The sequence below is a fragment of the Pogona vitticeps genome, chromosome 2 (assembly GCF_051106095.1).
Source record: "Pogona vitticeps strain Pit_001003342236 chromosome 2, PviZW2.1, whole genome shotgun sequence".
Lineage (NCBI taxonomy): Eukaryota > Metazoa > Chordata > Lepidosauria > Squamata > Agamidae > Pogona > Pogona vitticeps.
The window spans coordinates 143,581,092-143,599,969 of record NC_135784.1 but is presented as its reverse complement, the minus strand read 5'-3'; the positions used below and the strand labels follow the sequence as shown (position 1 = coordinate 143,599,969).

Genomic DNA, 18,878 nt, shown 5'->3' with positions numbered 1-18,878 from the left:
TCCTCATGAGACTGATAGTCTCAAGAAGAGAACTTCCAAGCTGGATAACACCTTGATTTATTTGAAGCTCTCTGTCCAAATATCAGTGAGAGCCAGCATGGTGTAGTGGATAGAATCACGGACTGGGCCATGGAAACGCACCATTGGATGGCAATGGTAAAACAGCTCCTTAGCTATCTCGCATACCTTGGAAACCCTGGATGCAACTTGATGGCACAAAGCAACAATAACCTAGTCTCCGCCACTGGATTCTAATGTTTCCAGCAGTGTGGATTTGATTCAAATCATAAGTTAATTTTTTTTAAAATGGATGTTTGACATTTTTAAAAAAATGTACATCATTGATTTTTATCCCTTTGGTTTCCAGCACACCACTGGTGGAGACTTAAGGTTTTATAAAATGGGAGGGGGGGAGAACCTCTTTAACAGACAGATGTTCTTTATACATTTAACCTTGCACTAAGTTGTCCTTTCCAAAAGTATGTTGGCATTAGTTATGATAGCACAGGCAGAAATCATTGGAAGCTGTGCTGAACACCTAAAATTTGGCATACACTTCAGTTTGTAATTTATATTTGTGGTGAGCAGTTCTCCATTTTGTCTTTCTGGGTGTTAAAACCACCTCCTTTTCTTCCTGAAGCAGCATTCAGCTAATCTGCCAAGTTTGACTTTCTATTATCTAGCTGTCATCTTATTGGGCACCCCTGTGAGTCTCAGGCTGTGGTGTACTCTTGAAGCTGGTTGCAGCACTGCAGGACTCCAGCTCCAGACTTATTTCATGGATGTCTCAACATTCCATCAAATGCACCGTGCCAAAAGGGAGAAAAAAGCCTCCATAGGGGTTCTGAATTTTATGGATCCTTTGAAGCATTCAGAGCAGCTGAGGTTTAGTGCTTTTGCAGGACTCTGTTCCCTTGCTAACTTTAGAAAAATATCTATGATCTTAGCAGCAATGCAAAGATGCCATCTTTTGCATGAGTTATGTTTTTATTGATGTGTGAATATCTAGGAAACTGCTTCGGGCTGGTGAAACATGAAAGACACTTGCTGACACTTGTGTTACAAAGAGACCTTTGGCCCTAATGCCATTTTAAAATCCAAAAACTGCATAAGATTGTTGCATTCAGACAACCGCCTTAGCCGCCTATGCTATGATGGTTGACAAATTGCTAGCTACTGAATTTTAGCTTCAGCACAGATATAAGGTTCTTCTTCGTGGTCTCTGTGAATGCACACAATTGGGTTTTAGTGCACCTCTGCAGAAATGTATTCTTTTGATGTATCTGCCCAGGGACAGAGGCAGGAGGCACCAAGTGCAAAGTTTCCTTGTGAGAGTAAATCAAGGTGCTAAGGATTCCTGTGGGCTAGCAAAAGCTATAGAACTAGTCTAGGCCCTTCTCTTCCTTTTCTCCCAACAGCAACTACAAAACAATGTGAAATTCTTCATATCAGGTCATGGGTTTGGGGTAACATCCATTATTTATTTATTTATTTTATTTTATTTTATTTTATTTTATTTTATTTTATTTTATTTTATTTTATTTTATTTTATTTATATGCCGCCCACTCTACCCAGAGGTCTCTTATGAATGTGCTCACCAGCTTATTGTGCCAACTTTGTCTTTTGGCTTAAGAAGAAGTCTATTTTCTAACTCCCAAATAGTAATTATTTAATTTAGTGAAATAGTTAGATTTATTTGTTACTAGCATTATGGAGTGTGTATTCTTAGAACACACTGCATGCATTAGTTCAGATTCCTTCCTTCCTCCCTGCCTTCTAATAAAAGCTGAACAGAGCAGCCATCCTTTAAATCTGTATAAAACTTTCACCATAGCATGCTGTAGCAGTGGCAAGGGAAAATTCAGTGTTGGAAACTTTTATGAAGATAAATAAAATTGCAGATTTCATAATGCTTTGTGATAATCCACACATTGTACAATAATTTTATTCATTGCTAGAGGAGGAGGTGATGACAATTTGCTTAGCTTCCAAAAATGGTAAAAAAAATTAATCTGTGACAGGTAAGAACTAAACACTCAACGTAAGCTGGAAAGAGAATGCCCTGCTCACATTTTCATGTACTTCAATTGAAATATACATCTAACACAAATCTGTTGAGAACCATTAACTCTATGAATTGAATGGCCTCTCTGGTTACCAGATACTGAAGACAAATCTGATCTAGTAAGGCAGGTTATATATGTATTCCCTTTGCAGCTTCATATCAAAGCCAATCACTGTTGCTGTTCTCTTAATCACTAAATTGTATTAATTTTAGCATATGAAGTTTCATCTCCTGGAAGTGTGTTCTCAAAGCACATTCTGTTGTTTTTTGCCCTCTCCTACCAAATGCATATGTGAGCTCGCCAAAGTTTGCCAAAGGCTTTAGAGGCAGATGCATCCTGGACATTCAAAGCTTTCTTATCTCAGCTTGTCGGAAGGAGAAAGGTTGCCTGTAGCAGCTGTCTAATACTGTCAAACCACACTTTTTCAGATTTGCTAACAAATACATAGTACTAGTCTTTCTATGCTAGATTGACTGGTTCTGCATACATACTTTTGTTTGAATTAAATTCTCATATAAGCATGGTATGCACACCACAGAATACTGCAAGATAGATGGATTTTTAAAAAATTAACATTGCAAATGCACTGTTTTGCTTGTGTATGTCCCTTCCACTGCACTTTTCTAAACAAATCGTGACAGCAGATGTGAAGTTTACATCAGTGTCAATCCAAATATTAAGTGAATGCATTTCCAGCCGTTCTTCTTACTTCTATTATCCTTCCACCTTTTCCTTATTTTCCAAAATCATAAGATGATTTAGAAGTAGAAATGGCTACCCTTTAGCTAATTGAAAGAGGATTTTTAAAAAAATGAACAGCTGAAATTCTCATCAACTTCTCACTTATAAGGAGTGTGAAATATTTTCCCTTTGCTGAAATATTTGAGTGTAGTTGCAAAGCCTTCTGAAAAGTCAAACCTTGTTTCTTTCTGTAATAAAAGCAAAGCAATATAACAAAGCCTATGGTAACAGTAATCCATGTACAGTATATGTGGTGTTGCTAACTGATAACAGTTTGCTTCCTTTTGGATACAGTTATTTCAAGAGGCTACGTTTTTATTTTGTCCCTTTTATTCTGAGAATAAATATTTTAATATTCCTATCCATATACTGTACATTTCATATCAGAATTGCAGGTTTCAATGTATTAACTTTTAATTTTAAAGCTTTAATTTTAAAGTCACAGCATAGTTGTTTATGCCTAGTTTGAAAAATTTTGTCTTTTGCTGGAAGACATTAGCACCTAAAATGAATATAGTGACTGGCTGTGAGGGCCTAGTTGCACATATTCACCATAAAAAATAAACAAAAGGTTTAGTGCTGCCTAGCACCTACTTAATTATCTTTTAGTTCCAAGCAAAAATGTTTCTAGTTTCCCATACATTTCACACATGTGTATATTTTAAACAGATGAGTATCTGTATTCTGCCTCCTGCTGTTTTTAGTGTTTACTTCTAAAGCATTTATTATTGTCTGGATTTTGTTATACATTGTAATTGTTTTGTTACCATAAATCACTCTGGGAGGAATTGATGAAGAAACTGATTTAAAAAATCTTAAATTGTAAAACAAACAGAGGAAGATTTGCATAAAAGGGGCAAAGAAAAGTCATAATAAGCCTTCTATATGATTTGTATAAACATCAGTGTAAACATTTTAATGTCAGAAAACTTTGACTGGATAGGATGGAAAATAAAGAAAAAAAACAGCTAGAAAACTCAAGATATGGTGTGGGTTGTGCCACCTATCTGTTTTAAGTGGTACTACTTAATAATCATAATCTTAGAACAGCAGCGCTGGATCATCCATCCCCTGTCAAGGAGGCCCAGCACAAAATTGAACTCCCAACCTCTGGCTCCCAGAAACCTAAACCACTGAGCTATCCAGCAGTCCATATCTATTCAAATATCTTATACATACAATATGAAATACAAATTTCAGTTTGGATATACCATAAAGGTTGCTTGATCCCTTGATCCAGTGAAATAAAAGGTAGCTTTGCTGGTTTGATTATTACTTAAATTGGTGTCAACTCTTGCATACCAATTCAGTTTGTAGATATTTAAAAATCTAAACTTGCCAACTCTTGGATGAACCTGGAGGGTGTGAGCCCTCAATGAAGGCTTCAGTCTTCTGTGTCTGCTAAAATTTTTCCATCTTTATTTGGTTGGATTGGTAAAGCTGAAAGCCAGAGGATGAATTGTGTTTTTAAGAACTGCAAACCACATTTTCAGTCTCCCCCAGCTGGCCTGTTTCTTTTGCTGTGTAAGGTTCCGTCTAGCTCTTCTGTAGATGCAACTTAACTCTGTGCTGTCCTCTGATTGAGCTGCTGATGATCAGCAAATCACGTACCATTCCTTGGTGCTGGAAATCCAGAATCATTACCCATGCAAATGCCATGATCATTGCCAAATCAGCAAATTAGGGCATTTCCTTTCTAGCAGGTTTACAGCCTTAGGTTCGGCAAGACCTTTGAAAATGTACTTGTCTAATAAAACAGAGTTTGGTACACAGGTATTTTTCTTCTTTTTGGAGGGGCAGATTAACAAAGCATGTCTGTGATAAGAACAGGGAAGCTTAGATAACTAGTGGACATATTTCATATTTTAGTGGTTTTGACTTTTTTTTAAGAAAAAAAGTTTAACGTGGAAATCCCCAGAGGGAAGATGAATGTGAGCAGGTGATGAAAAAATTGTTTCTGCATGTTAGAATATAATTGGAGTTGAAGAGGAGTTCCAGATGGGCTAATTACATGGATGACATGTCAAGTTGTTTCTTGCATGGACAAGTCTGCACATTAGTTTTCTTGGGTTTTATTTTAATCTTTGCAGATGAGGGGCATGCCTGCACAGTTGCAGCTTGTGAGCTGCTGGCTAGGTGCTGTAGTGCACAATAAAAAAAACACTGGAAGCATTCCTGGAAAAGGCAGATATCTTTCCCCCGAGATAGTATGCATAACAAGTGGGATTGGTATGGCATGAAATCCTGTGCAGCGTAAATGCATCCAGTCTCTGAATAAGTGCAATGGTGACACATTCATAAAAAGAAATGGGCTTTTAAGCCACTAAATCTTTCTTTCTCAGACTTCTCCTGCTGGAGCTTAACATGTCTAAAGGGACACACCGCTGGGCTTGTTCCTACCAACAACATTATATGAGACAGGCTGTCCTGCTCAAGAAATACAAGGTGTCTGTAATATTTCCTTTGTAATCAACATTTCTTTCAAAAGAGGCCTGGGGGCCTACTGCCTAGTTATGTTTTGGGTAGATGTCTGACAGGGCTTGTTGTGGATTTAACTACAAAGGGGAGATCCAGTGATAATAATATGTTGCGAATGTTCAGTTATTTATTTATTTATTTAAAATATTTTTAGCCCACCTTTCTCCTTAAAAAGGACCCAAGGCGGCTTACATCATAAAAAGGCAGTATTTAAAGCTAAAAACAGTGAGCATACAAAGGTGACCTACATCATTAAAATACAATAAAGCTAAAAACAATAAGTATGCAAATATTAAAAAGGTTCAAATAAATACCACTTGAGAAATGGTAAACAAAAGCAGTACTGTACTGAAACCACATTCAAAGCAGTAAGGCATAACAATTCATTTAAAATTCCCACTCCAACAGCCAGTCATTGAGAAAACGGTGAAGAAAGAAATCTTCATTCTGTTTGTGGAAGAACAACAAAAATGGGGCCAGCCTGGCCTCCTGTGGGGGGGAGTTCCAAAGTTTGGGAGCAGCAGCCGAGAAGGCCCTCTCCTGTGTTGCCACCGAATGCACCCATGAAAGTGATGGGACTGAGGGAAAGGCCTCTCCTGGTGGTTTTATGAGCCAAGCAGGCTCATATTGAGAGGCACGGTCTTTGAGATAGCTTGGACCCAGACCGTTTGGGGCTTTATAGGTTAGAACCAGCACTTTGATTGTGCCTGAGAATGGACCAGCAGCCAGTGGAGCTGTAACAGGAGAGTTATGTGATCCCTGTAACCAGACCCAGTCAGCAGTCTGTAGTAATCTAGCTGGGATGTAAATAAGGCACGTGTTACCATGGCCATATCAGACCTCAGGAATGGACACAGCTGGTGCACTAGTTTTAACTGTGCATGTGCACTCTTGGCCATTGGTGAAACCTGGTTCTCCAGGCTCAGAGAGGAATCCAGGAGCACCCTCAAGCTGAACACCTGTGTTTCAGAGTGAGTGGTAACCCCAGATAGACAGACAACTGCTTATTTTCTAGAAAGCCCAAGGATGATATAGTGGTCACATTATAAACAAAAATGTACAACAAACCTGGGAATGCTTATACAGTACTGTACTTCTTTGGCTGACCACTGATTGGGGGTGGGGATTCTTGAACTGCATGGGGCCTAGAGTGGTCGTAACTGACTAGATAGGTGGGATATAAATTCAATAAATAAATAAATAAATAAATGGGGTGTAATACCTTCATTTTTAAAACAGATGAAAATCCACTGAAAAACCAATCAATCTCATTACATCAAAGATAAATGGCAAAATTTGGGAAACGTTTTTTGGATATCCACAGAAGTTTAGGTGCAGCACACCGAGCCCAGGCATATAGTTAGTTTAACAAATTGTAGTCAGGATTTTCATAAAGAAAAGAGGAGCTCTCTCACTGGGGAGTGATAAGGGTCAAACCAAATTTCAACTGTAATCTTGGCTGAATTACCTTCTTGTCTCAGGATGCCACTTAGCTGTACTCCTGAGAGATGTCCATTTTATGACATAGCTTCCCTACATGACCACCTGCAATGCAGTACGAGGAGTTTTGCGTGTGTGGTTTCTCCTCCTCCTCCTCCTCTTCTGTTCCACCCCCTTGTTCTTCTGGCAGTAAATCAAACCTGCAGATTGACAGCAGTATCTGAGTACAGTACTTGTCCTTGGGATCTGCTTCATAGCCACATTTGCTTGTGAAAGCTTAGCAAGTATAAACTTTTATGTAGGGTCTCTCATTGGAAATTACAAATGTATTATTTATATAGGGCTGAATTAATGATTTATATCCTGTTATGTGATTATTTAGGTGGAAAATACAACCCCCACGTGCAGAATCTTTAATGAAAAGTGTCTGTTCCTACGAATTTATTTCTGAAGCAATGTTTGAACTCAAAAGGTTTAGCATAAATCAGGTCTAATTGCCGCTTTGTGATAAATGAACATACACTGGCCACCCCCACCCTGCCCCCAAACCGAACTTGTGTTCAGTTCATCCAGTAAATTGAGACAAGTTCACACTTTGGCAGAACCTGTATCTTGGCTCAAAAGAAGATGACCAGAAAGCTTAGTGTTTCCTGTGTGAAGGCCAAGGAGGAAATTAGACCCAAGAGGCTTTGGGGTCTATCAGGGCAGTATGTCAAAGTGACTGGTGGACTGATGAGTTCTTCAGATATAAAGACAGCACTAGTACACACCAGGCAACTGGATGTATCCTCTCCTTCCCACACCTTTTATATGTACCTTAACTAAGCTCCTTAATGTCTCTATGCTTTATGAAGGATACAGTAACCCTATTACAGTATGTCTCTTGTGAAGGTGAGGAAGAGTATGCAAGGTAGGCACAAGGTGTGCCATGATGTTTGTATATGTACAGCTTGGATTCTGTTCTACTTTGAGGAAGCCTTTCTTTTTCCCCTTCCCCTTTGGGTTGGAGAACTGGACCTTTACCCAGCTGCAGCAGGAAATGAAATGTTTGCAGGGGGCACTTACTTTCAATGAAGTGCGGATCCTTCCCCAACCTAGTGTTTTCTGAGTGTGTTGGACTCATGCATGCTGAGACAACAGAATGTATCTGGTGGTAACTGTAGTCCAGCATATTAAGATAAAACACCAAATAAAGGAAGGCTGCTCTGATCATTAAGAATGAAGAGAGATTCCTATCATATGAGAGTTTCAGATGAAGGGCCCGCGATCTGCTTTCTCCTTAACCAAGGACCTGTGAGTTTTCATGCCTGAGTGGGGATTCAAACCCAGCCCTCCTAAGTCCTAGTTGGTCATTCTGTCCTCCATACCACACTGTTAAATTTGCAGTCTTCCTTAAGAATATAAATACTGTATATGCTTTGCTGTATATTTATATTGCTGTATCAAAACAAAGTTTACCTAGTTTAAGGATCTATTTCAAGAGCTGATGCTAACATTTAGCATGTAGTCTACCAATAATCTGATCTACCATCCCTCATAATTCTCTGCTAACCAATGGACTTCTGTTTGTTTCAGGATATAGACAAATTTGGCAATGAGATCACTCAGCTAGCTCGTCCTCTTCCTGTTGAATACCTAATCATAGATGTAAGTACCCATTTTGACTGTCGCTTCCTTTTACAGAGAGAAACAAAAGTAACAAAATTTGTCCAAAATTTAAACCTGGAATTTCCCCCTTTTCCACTGTTTTCTTTACATTTCCCTTCTCATGCTTAGAAGATATTCACTAGGTGGGTACTAAGATATTTGCTGGGTGGAGGTTTGCTTCGGATTGGTAGCTGTGTGAAACCTCAGGAAAGCATTTAGATTTCTTCTTATACTTTCTCAGAGCATCTCAGTGCTCTTATAAAATGATGTTTACCATTAGACAAGGTGAAACGGACACACACACCACAAAGACGCTGGTGATTACATCACTAGGAGCTTGTTAGGAAGTGTCTACTGTACCTTTAAGAGGAGTGAGTAACCAACCTGCTGCTTACAGGGAGTGACCCAGATGTGGGACTTGACTGCTGGTGACTCTTCAGCTTGGGTGTGAGAGCCCAACTCCCTCCCTTTCTGCAGGATAATGGATTAACTTTTTGTCAATGGACAAGACTGGGTATCTATAGTACAGTATCTTCCTGCATATCCTAATGTCTGATAATCCCCATAAACATGCCCATAGTCCTTGGATTTAGCATTAGAGTGAAAAGAGGGGACATTTTACAAAATGGAGGAAGACTTGTAACATAGAGAAGATACAGAGGGGGACCATTCTCTGCTAAAGCCAGATAGGTTCATTGTAGCAGGATTTAATGGTGGCTGCAGGCTTTCACTTGTTCCTCCTCCTTGTTCATGCATTTATGTTGCTGCTCAGAGTTCAGTCTGGGCTATAGGAATTTATAGTCGGATTCATGCAGTGAGATATTGCTTTTCCCACAATGGTGACCATTGTGTTCAGCCTGCAGACGTTGTACTCCAGTTGACAGCCCAGAAACACATATATTAACTGAGAAGCCAAGGCATCTGTGTTTCAACTACCTGGGGTATAATTAAGATGAAAAGAGACTGACAGAACATACACTAAGGAAGTGTCTGAAAAGAGATAAAACTAAATTCCTGAAAGCTGTCTTTAGAATTCTGCCTTTTAAAAAAATCTCATATAACTTGAGCTATTTTTGCACCTTTGGTGTTGGTTACAAATTGTGCTGATCCCAGATTTAAAAGCTTTTTGTTAGTCAGGTTACCTGCTCCGTAGATTCTCTGCCAGGATATGACAACTTCTCAGTTTTAAATTCAGCAGCCTGTAGTATTTGCCTAACTTCACCAATCTCAATCTTCAGATGAGAATCATGGGCTTTTTATTTCTGGACAAAAAGGGATGCAGAAGTCATAGCAACCTCATATTAACACCAGTTACAAACCCTTCAGAAGAAGAGGTCTTTGTGTTACAGTAGTTAGACTGTTTAGAAATAGGCATTGTTCATTTAGTAGGGGAAGAGCACCAGAAGTTTGAACTCCAAAAGATTTCAGCCTGGTAGTTTTGACAGTGTCTGCACCAGGTAGTGAGAGAACTCTCAGTCACCCCATGCAAGCCTGCATGTTCCCAAATAAGCCTCGCTGTTTGAAATTGAATTCCTTACTGTGAGCTGTTTGGTTAAGCTGTGCCTAGTGAAGTATTTCCTTGGGAAAGGAGGTGCAGGTTAAACAAGAATGGGCAGAATCGTGTTAGAAAACACAGGGTATCATGGCCGTGGATGTAGCATCCACATGATCTCTGGCTTGCAGTTAGGTGAGGTCTCCCCATTAAAAGCAACAGTGCTTCCACATATGCAAGGGGGTGTTGAATATTTCCTTGTGCAAATGCAGAGAAAGAAAAAGCACACATGCAACATACTGTTGTGTATTGGGTAAAAACAAATACATTCAGCTCAATGTGTGTAAATGTAAAAAGAGTAAGAAATTTCACTCCAACATTTCTGTGTCTGACTTTCCTAGATGGGTATCTGAATTCTTCAGGCATTGAGGATACTCAGCCATAGCTTTTTTATATATCTGTGCTTTGCTGTGTTTTTTGTGCATGTTTTTTCAGTGCCTGGGTTATATCAGTTTCATCTAAATGTTTGTTTGTTTTTTTAAAGATTACTACCACGTTCCCCAAAGATCCAGTTTATACATTTTCTATCTCTCAAAATCCATTCCCTATTGAGAATCGTGATGTGTTGGGAGAAACTCAGGTATGGAAACCATGGTCAGCTTGCGGAAGGGTGGCTATACAGTTAAATTGATTGTGTTAATATTTAAAAATGATACAACAGTGCATAAAATTTTGGTTAGATGCAGATGTTAAGCAGTCGAAAAAGCTCCCATTTTAGCTCTTTTTCTAGTTTCTTCTTGTGCTGAATTTGTGTGTAGGAAGAAGAGTTCTGTAGGGACAAATTGCACGTAATAATGGAAAATAGCAGTAGTAATGGAAAATATGCATATCAGAACATGGAACAGAGCTTCCATAGGTGACTGCAAGAGAAAGGTTTTGTACTGTAAGCACTGATGTATAAATTTACGTTTTATTTTAGAGAAAGGTTCAGTTTTGTCTACCAATAATAACTCTTCCCACTGCACATTGTTTATGTGTGTGCGTATGTAGCTTTTTGCTGCATATGTCTGCTTGAACAAAAGGATGCCTGCAGTGTATGACTAAAGAAAAGTGTGAACATTGTGAAGATGAGACTATGGATACAGAGAGAGAATGCCAACATTTTTTTTCTTTTTTTCTTTGGCTCTTGCTGCCTCAGGTTGAGCCTATATTTATGGAGCTTTTATGAACTGCTGGATCTAGAAATACTTTAGTCCAGCTCAGCCTTTCACTCTTGTTACCTTGGCAACTCCTTTCAGCTAGGAAAGTCCACAGATAAAGCCTCATGCTTAAGATGTCCCTAAATCAAATTACAAGTAGTAGATCTGTTTGTAACTGCCCTTATGAACCTTTCCTGAAGCATCCATTCAGGTCTGATCCTGCTGATAGGCAATGTGAGGGAGCCACCTCAGATGGCATGTGCTGAGACAGAGAGAGAGGAAGGTGGTGGTGATGACGTGCTGGAGGATAGAGCTGTGTGCGCCACATGGCCTGCCCTGTGCTTTCTGCATTAACTTTCTGCACTTTGGGTGTAGTAGAAAATGTTTTGTAGTCAGAATTAGAAGAAGAATGAATTGCTAGTCTCTTTGGCTTTTGTCTATGAAAGAGTAGGAGGTGCCGTGTTGACCTCAGGCAGGAGAATCAAGCCAACTTTGTATGTCCTGTTAGCATGCCTTTTCATGGAAGTAAGCCAGATGTTCATAAATGCTATTCATCTAAACTTTCCTCATTGCTCTTTGTGATTGCTTTCATAATCCAGAAAGACAGCAAAATTAAGAACTGAAAGATATTGCAAATCTGTTTGTCTGGGCACAAGCATCATACAAGTGTGAAAAAGTTACACTTCTTTCCAGTGCACTTTCTAGTTTGGCTGTGAATTGCAAAAGTCAGACAAAAATATTCCTGTTTTTCTCTACTTACATTTTTAACATGTTGGTGTCATTCCAGGATTCTCTCACTGGAATCTATTTTACTATTTTAATACAGGGAATTGTTGCCAATTTTGAGAATGCATCCCACTAGATTTTCATGTACTGTACCGGAATAACCCAAGCTGCCTAGAAAATATATTGTTGAACAGTAGTACTGTTTACATTAACAAATGTAAAGGAATGTTGGAGTTTGGCTAATATCAATGTAATGAGACGGTTTAAAGATCATAAGAATTGTGAAATAATAATAATCTTCGCAATCTTTACAGGACTTTCATAGTCTGGCTACATATTTGTCCCAGAACACCTCCGCTGTGTTTCTTGACATCATCTCTGATTTCCATCTGCTCCTGTTCTTGGTCACCAATGAAGTGATGCCCTTGAGGGTATGTAATGAGAAGGAATTGTATCTACAGACTGGTATGAGAGCTTGTAAAGAAAGGTGCTAAACAGCTCTGGTCTCTAAACTTTAGTATCTGGCATGTTTTTAGGGAAGGTGAACCTTCTGTTCATCTGGCAAAGCCTTTTCTCAAACATCAGAATCTCCTTGCTTTTGAAAGGCCTCTGAAAGGCTGGTATCAAATATGCCCCAATAGAGTAGGATTTCGGCCCTCCAGGCACTGCCCTGGCATAATTTGGAGCTGTAACCCGATCTTGTTTGCTTCAGGATCCTAGGCGAGATGAAGCCAACGTGGAGGCTGCATCAACAACTGGAAATGTTCTAAAATTTCTCTGAATCAGAAATTCCTGTTGTAAATGGTCACAAGATCAGTCACCAAGTCCAGAAATTTCCTGCATTTGCTTCTCCCCTCACGCCTACATCCCCTTTTATTGGCTTAACAGCTGGAGCATAGCTTCATACAAGGCTCTGGTTATAACATCTGTAACTTTTCTTCCTCATTTGGAAAAAAGAGTACACACCAAAAGACACACACACACACACACACCATGTGTTTTGCAGAGAGTTCAGGAACTATAAACATTAAGCATGTGCAGAACAGCTGGGCTGCCAGTGGGCAGTTGGAGATTAGGACCAGCCAGATTTATGGCTTGTTACATTGCTGTATGGTTGTATATTTTCCTTTTATATATTAAAAACCCTGACATTTGTGGTATGGAGACAAGTATGCAGCCAATGGAAACAGATGTACTTTTTACCTTTGTTGTTGGCCTCTTGAGGATGGTTTGCAGTATCATGTTAGACTGAGATATCAGCAATGATAATACATAAATGCCAAGTGTAAATGCCGCATGTTTCTTACTCATAATAACTTGTGCCTGGCGCCCTCTGCTGATACATCACACAAAATGCTACCTTGATCATATTTGCCTTATTACATCCCTGTAATTTGCTGCTTATGTTTGCCAGGTAAAAGTTGCATTTAAATGAGAAAGTACCTTGCTGTGCCCATCTGTTTGTTACAAATTACACACTCGCCTCCACAGCAATCTTGTGTGCTGTCCTGACTGTTTATAATTCATGCTGATAAATACTTCCCACTTCCAGCGAACATCTCTTGTTTTGTTAGCTCTATACACACAGTACTTCAGTCAGTAGCTTTTCCAGACATGTTGAGAGAATGGCATCCATGCAGCCACCAGTGTTGTAGTTTCTAGGTTTAAAATAGCTGTGCAACGCTTCTGTTAGATACCTGTGCAGCGATTTATTTACTTATTTAAGATATTTTTACCCCGCCTTTCTCTTTAAAAGGACCCAAGGCAGGGATGGAGAGTAGATATTGGTCATTGGGCTGTAAATCACTATTTTCAACACTGTCTTAGTTTAGTTAAATGGCTAATGTTAATAATATACGTAGTAAGGAATGGCAGCAGATCTGAAAGGCAGAGATTCTTTCCGTCCCTCCTCCTAAAAAAACCCACTTTCCACTGTATTATATATCTTCCATGTAAAGGGGACTAGCTGTGGGGTAATCTGTTGTCTCTTACAGGATAGCATCAGCTTGTTGCTGGATGCAGTAAGGACCCGAAATGAAGAGCTTGCACAGACTTGGAAGAAATCTGAGCAGTGGGCCACCATTGAGCAACTGTGCAGTATGTATTACGTGGTTTTCTCTTGAACCTTAGATTTAAGTTACCTCACTAGAGAGGTACTGGGCAAACTTACCTATATCAGATTGCAAAGTGTTGGAATCTGGGATTTAAGTTTCTTCAGTCATTTGGGGAACAACTTGATAAGAGTGGAAAGGACTTGAATGCTGCGCCAGCTATAGTGACCTGTCTGGCCAAAGGAAGAGAAGTATGTGGAACATGACAGGCAAGAGTGAATCATCTGTTCAGGAATAATTTAGGAATTCAAAAAAAAACTCACGGGTGATACAATTAGGAAAGCGTGTGCAGTCGGACAAGGCTGTGAGTGGGAATGTGGCTTGTTGTATGAGGGAGGCAGTGCATTAACTATAGAAATGTACCAGTCTCTGTCATGCCTCCATGTGAAAATGTCCCGACTTGTTGGAGCCTTCCTGACCCTCTCCTGGTTGCTTTTCAGGCACCGTTGGCGTTCAGCTGCCAGGACTCCAAGAGTATGGTGCCATGGGCGGCTCAACACACGCAGCAACCTCTTCCATGTGGGCCTGTCAGCACTGCACCTTCATGAACCAGCCAGGCACAGATCACTGCGAGATGTGTAGCCTCCCTCGTAGCTAGGCCCCATTTGGCTTGGCATTCAGGGCGGCCATTAAAGACCAGCTGGCAGAAATACAGAGGCAAACCCTTAGCCAGGCAGGACTGTTCTTCCTCCTGGGATGATGCACCATGCGGGGCGGGGCAGAATGGGCAAGTGGGGGAGCGACCCCTATCACAAGCACTCAGTGCCATTCCGAGGGTGGTAGCTTGCAGGTGGATCTGGAAATCCCTGGGGAGAAGATGACAACAGCCCTTCCACTGCTGCTGCCTTGTCTTTTTGTTGCTCTCAGTATTGCAGAAAGCCAGAGGTCATGTTTCCCTTGAGCTGCAGTTGCACGGGTGGCTCATCAGCTCTATGGGCACATGGCAGTGTGGCCATGCCCCCGTTAGCTTGCATGATACAAGCTTCCCCAGCCTTAAATCAGTCAGTGAGGCTAGGCAGCAGTGTTGAAGGGATGACTCGGTCCCCCAGGGCTGGCTTGCCTAATGTTGCTGTCTTGACATGCTTTGCATTTAGCCCCAGAGTTACTGGGTCAGTGGTGCCTGAGTCACTGCAGTCTGCCCTCCTAATTATAGCTTCCAAATTGAGTGACCTGCAAGGACAGCATATGCAGTGGTCTTAGAGCCACTGGCTAAGCCCCAAAGCACCTTGGTGCTAGAAAGAAGAGAAAGCAACCTTCTCAAGTTGGTTACGGGTGTCTCTGGTTCCCTGTTGACCTATTCCTTGTCCAGCTCAGCCTTAACAATGTCAAATTAAAGCGCTTTGTTGACTGCTTTTCCCTGATGCTTCACATCCAAGCAACAGGAAGAGTCAGTCTCACCCAAATCAAGCATAGTGGGGAACAGATAGCTTCCTGCTCTGGAAGCGAACACCATCTCAGACAACATAATCTGAGCTGTGTCTGCATTGGGCAGGCAAGGTTCATAAGCAACTCCTTGCCTTGGTTCTCCACATGCCATCTTCCCTTTATGTTTGAAGTTGTTTCCTGATATCTGTACCTGTGAACAGGCAAGACTTGCAACTACCTTCCTCTTGCCTATTAATAACTTGAATATCATCCCAGCAGGGCAAAGCTAAAGGTGACATTTGTATCTTGGAGCTTTGTCTTACTCCACCATGAACCAGGGACAGTGCAACTGATGCATCCAAAACATTTCTTTCCTCGAGAAGTCAGATTTGCCCACTGTCCACATAAACACTTTAGCAGTGTCCTTAAGCTCTTTATTTCTCAAATGTGTGAGGTCCTCCATTCCCAGCTGTTCAGAGATGTGCTTTCACAATCCAAATCTTCCCTAGCATCTCGGCCGGCAGTTTTAGGGTGTGGCTGGTTCTTTTTTTCAGCAGGAGATCTCCATGGCTGACCTATTGTCACCAAGGTACTTTTTTGTCAGCTTTATTACAGAGAAACAAGGAAGGTATTTACATCATCTGTTGAGTTATTGGACAGAAAGTGTTGTGTTTTAGACCTTCCTCCATTTTTTTTATCACCACAGCAAAATGTGCCCCCAGACCCCGGTCCTCATTATGGGCATGTAGGCCTGGCACCCAGACAGCTGCCATGAGGGATGTGGTCTCTCTATTTTCCATGGCAGAAGTATCGTGGGCTTTGTTGGCCAAGTGTTTGGAAACACTTCATTTGGTCCTAGTTATTGCTGATAGGACATGTGACATGGGTTTGTGTTTTGACTAGATTTCTTAAACTCACTGGGCTGTGGCCGCTCTCGCTATTCCTCTTCATTCTATGGGTTGCAGAGGTATGTGATTGGACTGGAGTTAACTGAATACAGCCCTGCAAATAAAATCTATTACAAGCATCTAAAACGGCAGCCTCCGGAGCTTATTTTACTCTTTTATTTCATTTGATTTACTGGTTATTTCATTGCCATACCCATCTGGCTTTTCTTCTCTCCCACTCATTCTGGGCTGTGTAACTCTTGGGTTACAGAACTTTCCCCAAATAAGACTTCAAGTACTGTTGGAGAGGCAGATGCACATGAGAATGCAGCCTTCCTGTTCCAAACACTCATGGTCTAATCTGATTGCTAAGATCTTGGTTGGTACAATAGGACAGCAAATCATGGGGTTTCAGGAGCACTTCCAAGAATATATAGTAAGGTTTTGTCTAGAGAGAGAATTCTAGTTATTCTAGGCAAAACTTTGGTATCAAATCTCCCTTTGTTCAGAACTTTGACATGGGAGGAATACTTTATCTGGTGTAAAGAGTTGCTACAGTATATGTGAAGTGTTGCTTGAAAGGTCATTTTAGTACTTGCCTGGCCAGAGCTTGGAATGGCCCTTCTGAAGGCATGTTTGGAGCCAGACAACGTGGCTTGGCTTTACTGCATACACACACAACAAAAACATAATAAAAGATATATGTTTATGTTTATCTGTTACAAAAATAAAATGCCCCTCAAACGTGCAAATTAGGATTTTTTGATCCTAAGAAGATATACATAGGATATTCATATCAATATACTGGATCTCAGCTACTATTTCACTTAATCTCCAGCAAGACAGTAAAGGCTCTTCCTTGATGCAAACCGCTTGAGACTTAGAGAAAGATGTCAGAACCCAGATAAGGTGCTTGATTCCCCCAGGAATCCTACAGAGATACATGGACTCCCTGGGAAAACATCAGAAGCCTGTTGTTCATCACAGCTGCCATTTATCCCAATAAAGGGTTAATACCAAAATGAAATCAAATAGTCACAGACAATCATATCAGTGTTCATCTGAGTGTCAAGATATACAACTTTTAACTGTTGCAATAATTCCAGACAACATCAGCTTGCCTGTCTATCAACCTTTCTTTATTTATATAATTTCTAAGTTTTATATGTACAAAATTACTTCAGAGTTGTTGTAACATCCAAACATCTTACAGCCAGGTCAAAGATATAAGAATATACACTTAAAAATAAAATTTAAAAAATTAATTTAAGCTTTAGGCAGAGACTTAGTCAATATATCGAAGCAAATACAATCAGAAAGAATGTATTAAGTTACATTTAGAAAATACAGGAGCTTTTAGCTTATAAAGGCAAAGAGTACATCTCGTAAATAGGAACATTATTAAAAGGTTAAAAGGTATTATAAGCCTTATTTAAAAAAACAAGGGAAAATATCAAAATTGTTAACAGTAAAAATATATTTTAAATATATTATTTATCCTCTAAGCACATTAAGAACATGCAGAAAAACATTTTCTCACCCAGCCTAATGTAAAATCCATTTGGTTGTTGCCAGCATCTGCTGTTGCACTGCTATTCATTCATGACTTTGTGTGCCCTGTCACCATATTTATAACTCTTCTCAATTGTTTTCATTTCCTCTTATCTCGTTTTACTAAGATTTTTCCGCTTGTAAGAATTTCTACATATTGTTGTCTAATACAAATCTCAATTGACCCAGATCCTGCTCTGTTTCCTAAAGTTGACAAAATTGTTTTTGTAACATTTTATATTTTGACTACCTTAAAACTTTAGGAAAATGGTACCTTCGTTTTTGATACTTAATTACAATGCATTGTCCAATTTCCCAGGTTTCAGATATTAATACTTTTACAAAAGATGGTACTACTTCAATGAAAGATATTCCACATTTAACTGTCACAAAATTGTTTACATGTTCCGTAACCTTGGTCTGCAGTCAATTGTTTTGGGTACATTTAGAAGTGTTATGAGATTACACATAGCAGCAGTGGCAAGCTGTAGTTTTAAACTGCACTTTGCTTTTAAGGCTTTTTTTCCTGCAAACTGCCCCCCCCCAATAAAACATAAGAATGTTTTAAATTTTTATAAAACATAAAATTTCAAATACTGACAGATAAAACTTCCAAATACAGCCCTCCTCCTCTTGTTTTGTTTCTCCCGACTTCCCAAATGCTACTGTATTTTTGTGTGTATAAGACCCCCCCCCCACTTTTCTAAACCAAAATTAAGAGATCTAAGTGGGCCTTAGCAAGTGTAGGGGGAAAGGGATCAAAGCACTGCAGGATCGCTTTGATCCCTGCTTTCTCCCTTCATGCTAAGCCCCGCGGGACTTAGCAAAAGGAGGGGAAGGGGATCAAAGCAATCCCATGACTGCATGATCATTTTGATCCCTTTCCCCCTTATACAGCCAAGGGATTGCTTTGATTCTTTCCCCCTACACTTGCTAAGCCCCATGGGAGTTAGTAAGCAGAGGGGAAAGCAAGGATCAAAGCCATCCTGCAGCGCTTTGATCTCTGCTTTCCTTTTGCTAAGGCTTAGCAAGTGGAGGGGAAAGCAGGGATTAAAGCCCTGCAGGATCACTTTGATCTGTGCTTTCCCCTCCACTTGTTTTTCTCATTCCTCAGCTTACTTCCGTGTAATACAACCCTCAATTTTCAGTCTAAAGATTTTAGACAAAAGTGTAG

General features: G+C 40.1%; 1 protein-coding gene across 1 annotated transcript in view; it reads left to right on the top strand.

Annotated features, from left to right (window-relative positions):
- Window positions 1–16,300, top strand: part of NPLOC4 (NPL4 homolog, ubiquitin recognition factor) — a 52,324-nt gene extending 36,024 nt beyond the window's left edge. Inside the window, exons 13-17 of the mRNA XM_020813300.3 lie at window positions 8,302–8,373; window positions 10,410–10,505; window positions 12,105–12,221; window positions 13,785–13,887; window positions 14,342–16,300. Coding sequence (XP_020668959.1) covers window positions 8,302–8,373; window positions 10,410–10,505; window positions 12,105–12,221; window positions 13,785–13,887; window positions 14,342–14,499 — 546 coding nt within the window. The 3' untranslated portion in view covers window positions 14,500–16,300. The remainder of the gene's footprint in view (window positions 1–8,301; window positions 8,374–10,409; window positions 10,506–12,104; window positions 12,222–13,784; window positions 13,888–14,341) is intronic.
- The last annotated feature ends 2,578 nt before the right edge of the window (window positions 16,301–18,878 follow it).